The following is a 13546-nucleotide window of genomic DNA, read 5'->3' as shown; positions in this document are numbered from 1 at the left end:
AGCTGCATTTGTGGTTTGCTTATGGCAAAGGTCCACAACTTGATCTGTCTAAATCGTCATCCCCCAGGATGTCCAAAGTGCCAAAATTATCCACACTAACTGGGACCATTTGTTCTCCATTCACTTCCTACATATGTGGCGTGCTTGTAGATATAAAAGTATGTGATAGTGCCAACTTGTCATTGGGTTCCAATGGCTATATAGCAAAGAAAATATCACTGAGTAGGGCAGTTCCTCCCCTTACCCAGAGTATTTCTCCTGCACCATTCAGCACTTTTTATGTGAGCTGAGCCTTTATGATTGTGTATGCATTTTGATTGGTCTCACTTTCCTACTAGGTGAACTTTGTAACAGTGTATCATTTACAGAGGTCTCTCCTAGTTAGGACAATGTTCCGCTTAATTTGATAGTATGCTGCAAAAGATGCGTTTTTGCATGACACTTATTTAAGCACTCTGATGTACCTTCACTTGATATGCACACGATTTCAGAGATTGCACGTCTGTACAGTTCACAGTGCTGCTTATACAGGGTGTTACAAAAACGTACGGCCAAACTTTCAGGTAACATTCCTCACACACAAATAAAGAAAACATGTTATGTGGACATGTGTCCGGAAACGCTTAATTTCCATGTTAGAGCTCATTTTAGTTTCGTCCATCTACGCTCAATGGAGCACGTTATCATGATTTCATATGGGATACTCCACCTGTGCTGCTAGAACATGTGCTGTTACAAGTACGACACATGTGGTTCATGCACGATGGAGCTCCTGCACATTTCAGTCGAAGTGTTCGTACGCTTCTCAACAACAGATTCGGTGACCGGTGGATTCGTACAGGCGGACCAATTCCATGGCCTCTACGCTCTCCTGACGTCAACCCTCTTGACTTTCATTTATGGGGGCATTTGAAAGCTCTTGTCTACGCAACCCCGGTACCAAATGTAGAGACTCTTTGTGCTCGTATTGTGGACGGCTGTGATACAATACGCCATTCTCCAGGACTGCATCAGCGCATCAGGGATTCCATGCGATGGACGGTGGATGCATGTATCCTTGCCAACGGAGGACATTTTGAACATTTCCTGTAACAAAGTGTTTGAAGTCACGCTGGTACGTTCTGTTGCTGTGTGTTTCCATTCCATGATTAATGTGATTTGAAGAGAAGTAATAAAATGAGCTCTAACATGGAAAGCAAGTGTTTTCGGACACATGTCCACATAACATATTTTCTTTCTTTGTGTGTGAGGAATGTTTCCTGAAAGTTTGGCCGTACCTTTTTGTAACACCCTGTAGAGGCCAGCTGGGTTGTTCCTCTGGCGCACTCCAGTGAGCCACCAAAGAAACAGCATTATGTAAGCGATCGCAAACAAGTGCTCGGCCTATTCTGTAATCTAGATTGCTGTTGCCCATTCAGTGTGTGGAACCTGTACTTTATTGCATCTTAAACTGGCTCTGTAAAGTGCTATGTTCATAAATCATGTTTGTTCTTGCTATAACATGATCCCACCCCATTATTGCATAGTACCCCCGCCAACATATAACAACAAATCCATGTGCTCTTGACAGTTCCTTGCTCCAATACAAAAACTGTGCAACATTGACCCTCAGTGATGCTACTTCATTGTCACCTATTCCATGTAATCTATAACACTGTGAGGTATTCAGTCTCTTCCTACCAAAGGGTTCAAGACTCACTAATGACTCCTTAGCCGTGTGTCCACTAAAATCCCTGTTCCATACTGTTCACCATGCTGTCTAAGCTGTATTCTCAATGTGCAAATATCTTCGTAGCATTGAATTTCATTGGGAATGTCATTTGGCAGTTGCGGAAAACATGTTGATGTTTAACGACCTTCTACCGCCCTCTTGTTATTCGTACAATGCCATGCGTAGTGTCCTACCACTTCACACTCCAGAGGCATTGCCTGCAAATACGGGCCTCACATCCACCCGTGCAATATTTTACCTCCAAGGAAAAAACGCTTCTCTTATCCTATACTTATGTTGCTATATGCACCTCCTCCGGCTGCCTAAAAACCTTAATGGCAGCAACCTAATCCTTCGGATTCTCCATCCACACTCTACTCGACATATTGGATGGAGGTACCCTCAAAAAACACACTTAACATATTCTGTACACTGCCTCTTGGAGGATAATTTTTTCTACCACCTCATACTGTGTCAACTCTCATGTTTTTGCACTTATCTTCCTGTATCCTATCCGAGAACGCTTACACCAATTTGTTGTACTTCTGGGATATTCCATTAAGCTGTTCCCTAAAGACTATGGTACTGTTCAGTACAGTAGTGCTAAGTGCTGCCAGTTATGAGTTGCTGAAATGTGTGTGTCTTTTCAACCCTTCGTGGTACATTAAGTATATCTTTGCCTCACCCATAAATTATCATAATTTGGCTGAGTCTGAACATACTTCATCCAACCACTCCCACAGCCTTGCATTAGTTTCCAAGTTATCAATAAATGCTGACTCATCCTCAGTTGCTTTACTCAAAGAAAGGGTAACTAGACTAGATGCAGCCAAATTTAATGAAGGAGTAAGTACGCTAAATGAAAATTTTGTTTCTACTGCTCCAGCTAGTTCACCCTGTCGACCTACTTTGCAGTCTGTCTGGGTATCCATTTTGCCTTTGTAAAGCAGCGTTACTTTCCTTAAATTCAGCTACTTGTTTCACCAAGAATTCAATCACTTCCTCAGTCATTATTGCTCATGTTTGTAAGCCTGGTATTTGTGCAACCTCTATCAATCAGGAATACAATACATCTAAAGAACACAAAAAAAGAAAGATAACTATTATAGATTCCATATAGTCATGTGCCTCATGCCACTAATATTGGCAAGTACTACATGTTACTGACACTAACTGCATGCAACAAAATATGTGATGTGCCAGGTTATGTTGCTGTCATATGACTGGCCATAAATAGTGCTCCCTATAGTTTTGCTTAAACTGGGACATCCGCAGGTCCTTCAGGTTTCACAAATCACACCTGCATGTTTCTAAGCACATAAAGTCTCTCGATCATTGCTGTGTCCAAAAACAGAAGCAGCCACAAAAATAGAAAGTTAATTCACCTCACTAATACTGTTGAAGTTCCAACCAGTAGGTGGTGGTGACATTGTTGTTGGAGCATCCTCACAACATATGGGAGAAACTGATGCTGCAGATATCTGGATTTGGAATGTGACACAGTGGCAACTGAGAAATTAATGAAGAGAAGGGAATTGGTCAAGAGAAGGAGCCACTCCCTCACTGACACATGGGTTGCAGAGTTGGTGTTTTGCAGCCACCGCAGTGGCAGGTTATCTCATATAGCTGACAGAGGATCCCTTTGTGGGGTAAAAGACTGGTGGCTGGTGGCTGTAAAAACTTTTGGTGTACCTGCATTTATTGCATTTGTTTCCAAGTATTGGATGAGGTGAACCTTGTATTCAGATAGGTACCATTCCAGTGTTTAGAATTGTTATTAGAGATATTTAGAATTGTTATTAGAGATGTTTAGAATTGTTATTAGAGAATTATGAGCAGTTCCAATCAATGATGGCCCTGAGCCAATGAGTTTGAAGCACATACTTCACTCAAACAGTCTGCTGTGGCTAAATTTTGTCATGCACAGTAATTTCCTGTCGCAACGTGTGATATAGTGAGATTACGGGAATTGGGGTCCTTTTGCCAATCTCTGTCAGTCATTGGGCCTCTCTCTCTCTCTCTCTCTCTCTCTCTCTCTCTCTCTCTCTCTCTCTCTCTCTCTCTCCTAGGTTTAATATTGTTCAGGGACCACTGGTGTTAAATACAGAGGATGCTAAATGTTGTCATTGTCCCACGTACAATGTGTGACCATGTCTTTCAGTTGCCACATACTTCCCAATGGGAGATGTCGAGGATGAAAGCTTTATCTTAGTGCCACATTTACAGGCCAGTGTAGGCAATGCAGTGGAGCATGCAGTGTGTATGTGTCAGGCTTGAGCTCACAACCAAGCCTCCTGAGCAGAAAGTCTGTACCCATGGCTCAAGCCTGAGCACCCTTGGGAGAAGGTGCATATCAACTTTGCCCCCTCTTTTAAGGGTGTTGTGTGGTTGATGGTTGTGAATGTCGCTTCTCTGACTGCACGCACTACGATTTGAGGGCTTGTTTCACTTTTTACAGTAGAGGGGCTCCCCATCCCCAATGCCTTAGTATCTGACAACCTCAGTTTGTTTTGATGAAAGTTGGAGTGTTCTGCAAATGCAATGGCACCTAGCACCTGACCACCACCCAGTTTTAAACTCCAAAATGGAGTGAATGGTCAAAACTTCCAAGACACAAATGAGGAATGTGCTGGCATTGATGCCCACTGACGAGACATTGACAGTGCTTCTTGCCACCTACCAGTCCACCCCAGTCAACGGACGAAGCGCTGCTGAGGTAGCGCATAGGCACAGGCCACATGTGTTCCTGGATTTGTTGTGCCCCATCTCGTGAACCCCAAGCTTCTATTACACACCCAGCTACTAGGATGGAGCTGCCTTGTCTCGCACACTTCACTAGATGCACCAAATGTTCCTTGTTGCAGCTGGGCAGGAGCATCTGATCCCTCACCGAAACCAGTTGCAAATGAGACATAACCCAGGAGGTATCCCCACTCCTCAAGCTGGTGCAGTGGGCTTCCAGTCCTGCCTCTATTGGCGACCACATTTTAAGGCCATCCTTGCAGCCTGCCGGTACTTCTCAGTGTACACTTGGGACACAGTCATAGTGCTGTTACAACCTGTGCACACGCCACAGTTACCTGCAGCAGCAGCAGCAGGAGCTGATGATGACTGTACTGGCAAAGAGCTGCCAACCATGGAGTTTCTTCCAGCTTTGTAGTCACCAATAGTTTAAGTGCTTCAGCAGTAACTGCAGTCTCAATTGGACCAGGCAGCAACTGTGGAAGACACCACAGGGATGGAAACTCAGGAAATTCAGAAGTTGTTGAAGCCATTGGCAGAACTACTCGCACAATGCTCCCCATTGCCCTAGTGAATAAAGCATAACCCTTTATGCCTGTTGGAGAAAGGGCAGGGGGGGGAGGTAATTAAGTATCGGCAATCGGCCCAGATTTGGGCAGAGATATCTAGATGAACACACTAGTGTTGTCCATTCATAGTTTTATGTTTTCACAGCCACACTATTGGTGGCATGAACACTAAGTGAGTTGGCAAGATCCTGCGACAGCATAGACAAAAAGGAAAGTGAGCATGCATTCCTTGTAAAATTGTGTTTATGTATCTGAAACTTTCAGGTCACCAATGTTACTATTTGTACGCAATGACGTGCTTGTTTCTGGTTATTCCTCTCGGTTTGCTGTGCACGTTTTGGTCATGCACTGTTGATGATTCCTCTTAGTTTTGTCCTTTTGGATTTGTATTTAGATTGCCATTATCCACTTGTTTATTTCTGGGCACTTACCATTTTCTCTGAAACTGTCTAGTGGCACTACTCTCCAGTGGTGTGTTATAAAATAGTGTTGCAAATTTTTTCAGTGATCTGAACAGTATCAAATGATATTGTTATAAAGGCTGATATCCTCTTAAGTTCTCGTTAGTGCCCTTCTGGTGAGACTATGTGTGTATGTTGGCACAATGACAAACTACTAAATATGTTTCAGGCCAAAGTTAAGATCAGAGGCACTGCTTGCCGTGTTGCAGCTTTTAGGTTGGCAATGATTCGCTACTGTGTACTGAACTGGGGATAGTTTATGTAACTGATGAGGCTACAGCAGTGAATTTGAAAGGTTTTGGTATGATTCAGTCATTGTTCCTCTCTTTCTAACATTTTATTTTGTGTTATAGTGATAAGGATGTTGCTACATTGGAACATGATGGCTTAGTTTAAACTCAAGACACCACTTTGACTGTGTGATCTCTGCTATAACTGTTACATCCTCCCTTGTTTCCTCTTACCCCCTTTCCAAATACATCATACATATTGAGATTGTATTAAAGTAAGGATAAGAGAGATTAGCTGCATTCCATGAATATTAAAGACATAGTCTGCATTCTCTTTTCTCCTAATTTGCATGCAGCTTTTTGTATACACACTTGCAGAACTGTCACACCTCATTGTGAGTAATGTCATCTAGCCATGAAAAACACATGTAATAGTCCATTGTATAGTTAATAAACTTTGAGAGTAAATATTACATGAATTTATTATTGAATTTTACAGTCAAACTCAGCCACTGCAACAATTGGTTCAGTTGTATGTCTCAAGAACATATCATGAATGGAAAGATCCTAAAGTGATTGCATGGCTAGAGAAGAATGTAAATATTGTGCTGGACCGTGTTGACAGTAAAGATGCATTTGTTCTGGACAGTGGTGAGAACAGAAAAAAGAGGTATATGAAAACACCAAGGAATGTGCTTCGTCACATTGTGCTGTCAGATCTCAAAGATGTTTCAGGAGCACTGCCATCTGTAAGTAATTTTGGAAATAATATATTGTTTATATTTTTTAACTACAAAGTCTGTGTTTGTGTGCCGGGGGAGGGGGGGGGGGTCGGCAATTGCTCAGGTGCGTCAAGCACTTTCCCTGTTTAGTGAGTTGTGAGCTATCTTCATACTCACATATTAAGTCCGGGACCCCACAGTAATTGTTTTCAATTATAGTGATGCTTTTAAGATTGTTTAACAGCTCAAGTGACTGACAATCACAGAGTAAATGTTGGAAGCATGTGCATGAAGTTTTATTACCTAGTTGCATGACATTTTAAAGATTTTTGAACATGATATTAATTTTTATGAATAACAAGTTTGTTTGCTTGGACATCCTCTTCAGCAAGCACAGAAATTTTTGTTTTGTAAATAAAAACAGCATTTTTCTTGCTGAAAGAGAAAGGTACTTCTTATTTACAGGCTCCATAATTTTTATAAGTTGTAGCAGTTTCAATTTCAGTGACTGGAAGGCATCTCTGTTCTCAGATTTTTTTCTTTATACAAAGCAGGGCCATTAGGATGCAAGTCACATACATACACATTGAGGTCAAGAGAATATTTATTTAATATTTATTTGTATTTCAGGAAAGTATTTGATTAACTAAGGTATTTATTATATTATTTTAAAATGTAATGTTGTTCAGTGAGTGTGCCACTTACTATTGCAATGAACTTACTTCAGTGTTATTCTGCCTTACAGATCATTTGTCAACCTCAAGGCTGCCTTTATTATCTGCATTGTTGCACTTTCTCTCTTCAGTTACCTTTGACCTGAAGCTATTGTATGTTCCTTATAACTTCATCCACCCATTACTTGCCAAGTGAAAATGTTCCCTTGGGCCTCTACACTCTCACAACTTTGACCCTAAAATGTTAAAAGTATGAGGATCACCTGTTGCCCATTGAAGTCGTTTTGCCTTTATTTAATGGACAGTATTATGTTGTGCATCATTTCTGACAGTCCTCGATTCTTCTTTCATGTGTAGCCTCAGTATTTCGTGCTGGACTGAAGAGCTTTTTCAAAATAGTTCTGCTAAAAATAGTGAGGTCAAAATGTGTTCCTTACGGCACTAATTTTTGAATGCGTTAATAATTATTGTTTTATATCCAGCCTTAAGTTGTGGTTGTCAAACCAAGTGGCCAGGTATCTATAGTTGTGTACATTAGAAAATCTCAAATCCCTCTATTTTCTTAACTCTGTTTGTTGCTATTCTGAGAAAAGCTGTAGATAAGGCCAGTTCTGCCCTACAAACAAAGGTTATAGATATTGAAACTTCCTGGCAGATTAAAACTGTGTGCTGGACCGAGACTCGAACTCGGGACCTTTGCTTTTCGCGGGCAAATGCTCTACCAACTGAGCTACCCAAGCACGACTCACGCCCCGTCCTCACAGCCTTACTTCTGCCAGTACTTCTGCAAGGTTCACAAGAGAGCTCCTGTTAAGTTTGGAAGGTAGGAGACAAGGTACTGGCAGGAGTAAGGCTGTGAGGATGGGACGTGAGTCGTGCTTTGGTAGCTCGGTTGGTAGATGCACTTGCCCGCGAAAGGCAAAGGTCCCGAGTTTGAGTTTCGGTCCAGCACACAGTTTTAATCTGCCAGGATGTTTCATATCAGCACACACTCCGCTGCAGAGTGAAAATCTCATTCTGGGTTGTAGATATTGGCCACAACTGTGTGCATGTGCAAGAGTGCCTATGCTACTACATCTGCAGGTATTACTAAAGTATTTCCTACGTATGTCGCTACCAAGCTGCAGGGACAATCTTCAACCACAAAGCTAGATGCACAAAGCATTTCAACTTTATACGAACAGCCTACATTCTAGCAACAGAGAGCAAAATCCACACCCAAAAACAGTTGAAATCCAAAGAAACCTAACATGAAATCATCAGATATGAGAAGGTAAATATTAACTGACAATACATCTGACTGACCATATATGCTGATAAAGCAGGTCGTCATCCTACTTCTCCGCTTGCTGTCCAACGTGTCACCCTCCACCCCTTATAAATTGCTTCTATACTCCAGCAGAATGTGAATTGTTGAACACATGTGGAAGAAGTAAAGTTTTCTACACAAGAGACATCTTCATGCCTATACATAAAAGACACACATGTCAAACCTTCATATAATCCTGTGTTTAAAGGTTATAGCATTTGCATGAAGGATGGGCCATTGGAAGAGTGGTAATATTTATCTATGGTGCATACCATTGTGTACCTGTTACTTTCACCATATAAGTTCAAACAGTAGCATTAAAAATAACTGCGTGTGTCCTGTCACCTATCACATGAACACCCACCCATTGAGCCTCTTCAGGATCCCGTAAGTGAACTCCGAATACCTTTCCTCCTTAGAGATTTCAATATACATCACATGCAGTGGGGCTCTACATACTTTTCTCAAGGGTAAAATAGTGGCGAGGTTCCTCTTGTCGAATGATATCACCTCTTCGCTACCAGGAAAATGACATAGTTCAGCTTTGCAAACAAATCATTCACAGCCATTGACCTGGCACTTTGCTTTTGCATGCTAGCTGATATTGTCCTTTGAGCTGTGGGGGAGGACTTGCATTCTCGTTGCCATATTCAAATTTTTATCCACCTGCCACTAACCACCTAAATGAATGTTAGACAAAGCAATCTGGACACTTTACAGCATCATTCTAACATCTAGGACATAGTAGAGCATGTAACTGTCATCTAGAGGGCTACCAATCTCTCTGTCCAAAAGTTATGTTTTAACCCTTTCAGACATGATTTTTTTTTTTCTAGAGGAAGGAGAATTTTTATTTATGTGGTAATGCTATTGGTGATATTTTTAATGATTCTAGTTGCAAGGTTTATACAAAAATATGTACCTGTTTTCAAAACAAACTTTGTACACTTGGCTTCATTTTACAGACTAAAATAACTAATGAGAAAATGCTCTCTGTGTAATAAATAGTAAAATGATCATTCAGTAATTACCATGCAAAATAACATTATTCAATTGTACAGTGGATGACAGTGAACCAACAACACTCATACATTCTAGTGGTCATGAGACTCTGCACACTGCTACTTTGACTTGGTGATATTTTCATCATAATGCCCAACAGTTGGCAGCACTTCACATGATGAAAAGTTTGAACATTCATAAATGTGTTGCTCAGGTTTCCTTTGGGAAAAAAACATCTGTTGTGGCTAAGACACAATAAAAGTTAATGTACACATTTGTAGCGAAAGGTTCTGAAAGGTTTAAACCATCTATATAGGTGGGCAGACCAAAAATATTGACCATAGTGCGTTTCCTGACACTCTTGTTGCATTTTGTATTGCTGGAGTAAAAGCTCAGTGCATTATCAGAAAGAGAGAGGGTGATGATAAAAAACCTCATGGTAAGAATTTTAAAATTTGTTAAATGTTTCACATCAGCAAAGGCATGGGGAGTCAACGAGAAAGATCAATGAGAAAACGAATGAAGGCACTGCATTGGCCATATAGAGCAATGCTGCTCTAAGCATTGCACCAGAAGCTGTAGCCCAGACAGTGGTAAAATACTTTCAACATACTACATCTTATGGCAGTCGAGAAGAAGTCCGCCAGCTGAAAAGGTTGGGAGGCCCTGTCCTACACCATTCTCCAGCCACCCCCACCATTCTTCACTTACTTCCTTGTCTCCCCCCTCTGCCTGCAGCACCTGCTCCCCTCCTCCACTTCCCACCTACACAAGCTCTAGTGTCAGGAAAAAAAAGGTTGATCATGATAGTATTAACGATGCGTATAACATTGTTCACTTGGTGAGTTTTTATCTCTTTTTACAGAGATGCGTCCCCCCATGCACACACCTACTCCCCTTTCTCTCCCTCCATCCCTCCCTCCAGTCCTCCCTCCTCCTCCTCTCCCTCCATCCCTCCCTCCTCCTCTCTAATCTCTCCTTTCCTTTCCTTTCCTTTCCTTTCCTTTCCTTTCCTTTCCTTTCCTTTCCTTTCTCCCTCCCCTCCCCTTTTTCCCTCCCCTCCCCTTTCCTTTTTCCCTCCCCTCCCCTCCCCTCCCCTTTCCTTTTTCCCCTCCCCTCCCCTCCCCTCCCCTCCCCTTTCCTTTTTCCCCTCCCCTCCCCTCCCCTTTCCTTTTTCCCCTCCCCTCCCCTCCCCTCCCCTTTCCTTTTTCCCCTCCCCTCCCCTTTCCTTTTTCCCCTCCCCTCCCCTCCCCTTTCCTTTTTCCCCTCCCCTCCCCTCCCCTCCCCTTTCCTTTTTCCCCTCCCCTCCCCTCCCCTCCCCTTTCCTTTTTCCCCTCCCCTCCCCTCCCCTCCCCTTTCCTTTTTCCCCTCCCCTCCCCTCCCCTCCCCTCTCCCCTTTGCTTTCCCACACCCTTCCCCCCTGTCTAGCCCACCACCCTGATATGTAACATGTGTATTGTAATTTCTCTTGCGTTGATGGAGAAATGTTTCTTAATATGTTTGTGATTATCATTGACAGTAAAATGAAATCTGTAATTTTATTATCATGGACCTCATAATTAAGTTTTAATAAAATACATAAAGTAAAAGCTGCAGCAGTAGAGATCATATCGCAACACTAAACTAGTAATGTTAGCATAAATAAGACTTCTTCAGTTGTTTTTAATGGTACAATGTGTTACTTTCTGTTTTGTAGGATGTTCAAGGTCCAGTCCTGAGCTTTGATCCATTTCCACCACTAGACTCCATTGATATCTACACAAGGCCACAGCGTTTGAGATCTGCATATGAACGTTCAAACGCATTTTCAATGTTTTTTCGCTCTTTGATGCCAAACTTCAACTTAAACCAACCAGCTGCAGCAGCTGTTGTTGCAGAACGTGTGTGAGTGAACATTTGTCCAAATTTGCACCATTTTATTTAGAAAACAGTAAGATAACAGAACATGATGCTGTTTTTTTCTGTTTGTAAAAACTGTATACATAGACTAATATAAATACCTTTTTTCACTTGGTACTTTCAAGAACAACCTAGGTACTAGTACATGTTACAGTGCATTTATTAGGGTTGCCCAGAAAGGAGTGCACTGAATTTTTTTTCAACAATTCTTTAATGAACATAATGAGAATTAAACACACCAAAGAATGGTGTTTTAGCTACATGCCCTCTTTTTCTATGTTAACTCCATCCCGTTCTATGGCCTTCCAGTGTGAAACAAGGACACGTATACATTGTCCGTACCAATACTTGTCCTGGTGGTGGAGCCGGTGCTTCACTGTGGGAACTTCCTTTGCAGATTAGCAGATGGAGCACCAACTGCCAAGTTGTAATGCATTTGTCCTCCCAAATGACATCAGTTTGCTGCAACATGTCAGGTGTGACAGCCGTGGATGGTCTCCCCGACCACTGCAAATCGTGAAGCTCAATGAAACCGCCTTCTGATGACCTCACCTTCAGTGCCCAGCAACTAACTGTACCTCTGTCGACAGCAGATGCTCCATAGACTTTGCACAAGTGTTTTTATGAATATTCCCCACAGTTTGTTTCTCTGCAGTGAGAAATGCTATGACGGCATTTTGCCTGTAACATACATCATCTAGAAATGCCATTTTGAAACTGTCCTGCAGCTACGCAGCCTGCTGGTGCACTCGCTCAGAAGACTTCAAATAATATATATGTAACGTTTCGCATTCATTGCTGAGGGTTGAGGGGGGGGGGGGGGCAGAATGTTGTGCATTACATTCTGGGTAACGCTAATACTATAACAATTAAAGAAATTTTAAAGAGTTTGTCCAGAGAATTAGAAGTCACACTTGATCCAATTATTTACTGTCATTCTATGTTTTAAATTTTAATTTTAAACAAGTTTCTTCAGCTTTGTTCTTTCTTTAGTCCATGTACAGAAAGAGTATAATCACTTAAGTAGTAGAGTGAAAATAAAATATTTTTAGCCTCATCAAGCCTGTAAAAAGTCACTGGGTGTATGTACAAAAATCACTCTATTCATGCCCAGAATTTTATCACAGTGAGAGATGGTGCTGTTATCAGCACTCTGCATTGAGGTTCAGGCTAGAAAGTTCCGTGTGCTGTCCGGATTTAGGTTTTTCATAATAGCCCTATGTTAGGTTTTCCATGATTGCCTGAAACCTTGGCTTGCAAAATTTTGGATGGACCTGTAAACACCAGCATGATTGATTTTCTTCCCTCTTTTGCTGTGTACCAAATACAATAGATTGGTTACTAGACTTTTCTCAAAATATGGACTTGCAGCTTTTAACAATAAGTTGCTCCAGATGAGCAATGAAGTTGGTGAACATCTCTATAACATCATCAATCAAGAAATGCACAGCTCTCATTTCATCTTTTCCATCATGTCTATTAATCCTTTAGTGATGAAGATATCATACTAACCAATAATGTCCAAGCATCATTCAAATGGGGATTTTGTAAACTCCTGCCTTGCTTCATTAATTAAATTTTCTTAGGATTCTTCATTGAAATGAAATGAGCATGTGGCATTGCTTTCCGGGCCTCATCTGGGGAAGTTCGGCCACCGAATGTGCGTCTTATTGCAGTCGATGCCACATTTGCATGCCAGTGATGAGGATGAAATGACAATGAGGACAACACAACACCCAGTGCACGAGCAGAGAAAATCTCCAACCCGGCCAGAATTGAACCTGGGCCTGCTGCTTGGGAGGCAAGCACATTACCATTCAACTAAGAAGGCATATCCTTCATTGAATCTGTCTGGAATCAGCACTATCTAAAACTAGTGTTATGTTGTCAGTCCTCCTTGAATCATTGGATGCTTAATCGTAGATACTTAAACACAAAAAATGGTAAATGGGAAAATCTAAAGGAGGGTCAAGCAGTAAATGCTCAGATACTGAATGTAAGTTTAGTTGACATACTCTTGTTCTGCATTTACAGCAGGTTTAGTATCACATTTTGTCTATTTCTGTGGAGGGAGGGGGTGGCCTGTGCACAGCTTCATATCCCCGTTGGGTGATGCTACATTGGCTTCCCACGGCTTATTACGTAAATGTTCCTGTGTGATATTGCATATGTAGTACCTTGAAATTTACATATGCAGCCCACGTCAGTGTTCAGATGAACAGTCTTA

General features: G+C 41.7%; 1 protein-coding gene and 1 non-coding gene across 3 annotated transcripts in view; one reads left to right on the top strand and one right to left on the bottom strand.

The window, feature by feature from the left end:
• Window positions 1-13546, top strand: part of LOC126267087 (transcription factor 25) — a 106902-nt gene that overhangs the window by 80969 nt on the left and 12387 nt on the right. For both annotated transcript variants that reach the window (XM_049971955.1, XM_049971954.1), the window contains exons 8-9: window positions 6213-6462; window positions 11117-11304. In XM_049971955.1, coding sequence (XP_049827912.1) covers window positions 6213-6462; window positions 11117-11304 — 438 coding nt within the window. The remainder of the gene's footprint in view (window positions 1-6212; window positions 6463-11116; window positions 11305-13546) is intronic.
• Trnar-gcg (transfer RNA arginine (anticodon GCG)) lies at window positions 7776-7850 on the bottom strand. The gene has a single exon. It is a non-coding gene; the product is annotated as a tRNA-Arg (tRNA).

This window comes from Schistocerca gregaria, chromosome 4 (genome assembly GCF_023897955.1).
Source record: "Schistocerca gregaria isolate iqSchGreg1 chromosome 4, iqSchGreg1.2, whole genome shotgun sequence".
In the NCBI taxonomy this organism is placed as follows: Eukaryota; Metazoa; Arthropoda; class Insecta; order Orthoptera; family Acrididae; genus Schistocerca; species Schistocerca gregaria.
The sequence above is the reverse complement of the archived record's forward strand: the minus strand, read 5'-3'. Positions and strand labels throughout refer to the sequence as shown.